The 3,253-nt window shown below is 39.6% G+C and overlaps 1 protein-coding gene across 1 annotated transcript in view; it reads left to right on the forward strand.

Annotated features, from left to right (window-relative positions):
* The first annotated feature begins 174 nt into the window (after positions 1 to 174).
* The window catches only part of LOC18045552 (BTB/POZ domain and ankyrin repeat-containing protein NPR2), a 4,881-nt gene continuing 1,802 nt past the window's right edge, over positions 175 to 3,253 (forward strand). Inside the window, exons 1-3 of the mRNA XM_006437036.2 lie at positions 175 to 720; positions 1,749 to 2,502; positions 2,855 to 3,046. Coding sequence (XP_006437099.2) covers positions 217 to 720; positions 1,749 to 2,502; positions 2,855 to 3,046 — 1,450 coding nt within the window. The 5' untranslated portion in view covers positions 175 to 216. The remainder of the gene's footprint in view (positions 721 to 1,748; positions 2,503 to 2,854; positions 3,047 to 3,253) is intronic.

Consider the following 3,253-nt stretch of genomic DNA (forward strand, 5'->3'; position numbering starts at 1 on the left):
TACCCCCCCCCCGGGCGGGGGGTGGGGGGTTTGGAGATACGCTGATACTTTCTATCATACTGGAGATACACCTAACCTCAGGGGAAGAAAACTACACCTTTACGACGGGTGAACTTGGGTCAAACTTTCATATTTTAATCAAGTAGGTCGATCATGATTCAAGCTTCAGTCATAAGCCTTTCGTTATGATTGATATTATTCTTTCTTGATAGTATCATGGAAAATGCAAACGAAAAGGCAGCATCTTTGAGTTTTGTCTCATCATATCCGACTTGTTGGTCTACTAATCAATCGACAGGCCCTTTTGATCTTGATAATTTGAACTTAAGGAGGCAAAGCAGCAATCCCGAAGAGCCATTGCTTGATGCTGAGATCGTTGTTGACGGCAAATCAGTGGCAGTTAATCGCAGCATATTGTCTGCACGCAGTCGTTTTTTTCATTGGCTTTTTCATTTGAGCAGTGATGGTTCTGTGAGTGAGGGGAAACCCAAGTATCTTATGACTGATTTGGTGCCTTATAGGAAGGTTGGATATGAAGCTTTTAATGATATCTTGCATTATCTTTACACTGGAATGCGTAAGGCGCCTCCTTCAGAAGTGTTCACGTGTGTTGATGATACTTGTGTTCATCTTGTTTGCCCTCCTGCTATTAATTATGTTATTGAGTCGATATATGCTTCTGCTGCTTTTAAGATGACAGAGGTCGTTTCGGTTTATGAGGTAGTTGCGCTTCCCCGCTACTTGTATTGCTTAAATTTATGCTTATTGGTATAGTTTTAACATATGTGGGATTGAAATCAATTTCAGTTGTGACTTGCAAAGAGCCAAAGAATCTGTTGTTTTATTTTGAAAGAGACAAAGATGATGATGATGGGCAGTGAACTCTAGGAATCAATGCTTGCTGACACTGACACCCAAGAATGATAAAAACTAACCAAAAAGGTATATAGATTACATGAGTCTGAATTTGATAAGTGCACCTATCCTATCACAAAAAGCTTTTGCGTTGAGTTTCGAACCAAGGAAAATTGTCACTTCTGTCTGTAGGCTTCATAGATTTGTTCAAGCCTTCAAGGATGTCTAGCTGTTACTTAGGGTCCAACAATGGTGCTACATTTCTAGTGGATGATATGTTATCTACATCTGTATATTGCAACTTTGACAAACTTCGCCTTTCTTTTGTTGATACACTCGTCTCACTTTTATTAAATTGCCTGATTATGAAATGGTCTATTGGAGACTAGCATTGGAAGGTTTCTTCTGGAGAAAATTTTACTTGCCACCAATTTTCATTTTGGTCGGTGTCAGTTCATGCGCTGGCTTGATTGTGCTGTTATTTAGGTTGTTTTATCCATATTTTCTCACTATCTTGATAGTTAGTTCTCTCATACTTCCAATCTCAGCAGTGAATGCGAAAGATTCTCTTTTTCCCGTCCAGGTTATAACCTAGCAAATCAATAATGCTGTAGAATAACATCTTGTGTAGGTGAGCTTATGTCTCTGAACATTGGTCCACCGGCATTTAGGTTCGATAAGCATGGCATTGATTTTCCCCCTCATTGTTATTTTCCTGCACAGATTACCCCCTTTAAGTATTTGAATTTTGAATACATTATTCTGAATCAAAACTCTATACGTCCGTGTAGCATTTTATATATGCTTTATGATATTTACCAATAATTACCCACTGCGAGGTATTTGAATTTTGAATATATTATTCTGAATCAAAACTCTATCTGTCCGTGTAGGATTGGCTTCTGAAGGTGGTTCGGGAGGCTCTTGTGGAAGATGTAATACCAATTCTCGTAGCTGCCTTGCAGTGCCGACTGTACCCGCTCTGTTCTTTCTGCATCCAGAGAATTGCAAGGTCAAATATTGACAATGTTTGTCTCGAGAAAGAGCTTCCTGATGAAGTTTCAAGTCAAATCAAATCACTCCGGGTCAAATCTAACCAGGAGTCTGAAGCTAACATAAAAGAAGTGGATCCTATGCATGAAAAGAGAGTCAGAAGAATCCACAAGGCGTTGGACTCTGATGATTTTGAACTGCTGAATCTTCTTCTGAATGAATATAAAGTCACTTTAGATGATGCTTACGCTCTGCACTATGCTGCTGCCTACTGCAACCCTAAGGTTTTTAAGGAAGTGCACAATATGGGCTTGGCTGATATCAATCTTAAGGATGCAAGAGGACGTACGGTGCTTCATGTGGCTGCAAGGCGTAAGGAGCCAGAAGTGATAGTGGTTCTGCTGAGCAAGGGAGCATGCTCATCAGAAACTACACCAGATGGGCAAACAGCTGTAGCAATCTGTCGGAGAATGACAAGGCGAAAGGATTATATTGAAGCTACAAAGCAGGGGCAGGAAACTAACAAAGACTGGTTATGCATTGATGTCCTTGAGAGAGATATGACAACGAACTCCACGTCTGGGAACTTGGCAATGTCATCAGAGGTGATAGATGATGTTTTCCAAATGAATCTGGACTATCTGGAAAATAGAGGTGATATTTCTTTACTGGTATTAGTTCATCACCTTCTCAGAGTTTGTGCATAGCACACTTCTTTTTACTATTCGATTGTCCCTTCATCTTAGCATCTCAAACACAAATGGGCTCAGTGCTTGGAGCACACTGTTGGCCAGTCATGTGATTTGATCCCTTTTTTGGAATAGACAATTCTGAATACTGGTCTAGGCTTGGCGGTTTGCACTGAACTGGTTTTTGATGAGTAATTGCACAAGACTTTGTCATCAAAACGTTTTTTTTTGGTTTTTTTTCCCCAAAAGTAATGAGGTACAAAAAATTTTTTGCCTATCCTGGATGAGTGCCGCAACAGCTTCTTAATATTTTGCAGTGGCTTGTGTACGGTTGTTTCCTTCTGAAGCTAGAGTAGCTATGGAAATGGCAGGTGCAGATATCGCCATTGGCCTTTCAGCATTAGGTCGGAAAGGACTAAGTGGGAACTTAAAGGAGGTTGATTTGAATGAAACGCCCTCTAAGCAAGCCAAAAGATGCCAATTGAGACTGCTCACTCTGCTTAAAACAGGTATTTACATACTTTATTAACTTTTGCGCCTTTCTATTTACTGATTATCTTTATAATTAAATAATACATGTATCCAGGTTTCTCCTTCCATTTCATTAGAAGTAAATTGGAATCTCTTTATAGTGCTCTGTTAGGTGTAATCAGACGTATCAAAAGAGACAGGGTAATTGTTAGTACATTGATATCTCAACAAAATGGTAAAACCTT

Source organism: Citrus clementina, unplaced genomic scaffold (assembly GCF_000493195.1).
Source record: "Citrus clementina cultivar Clemenules unplaced genomic scaffold, Citrus_clementina_v1.0 scaffold_4, whole genome shotgun sequence".
NCBI lineage: Eukaryota > Viridiplantae > Streptophyta > Magnoliopsida > Sapindales > Rutaceae > Citrus > Citrus x clementina.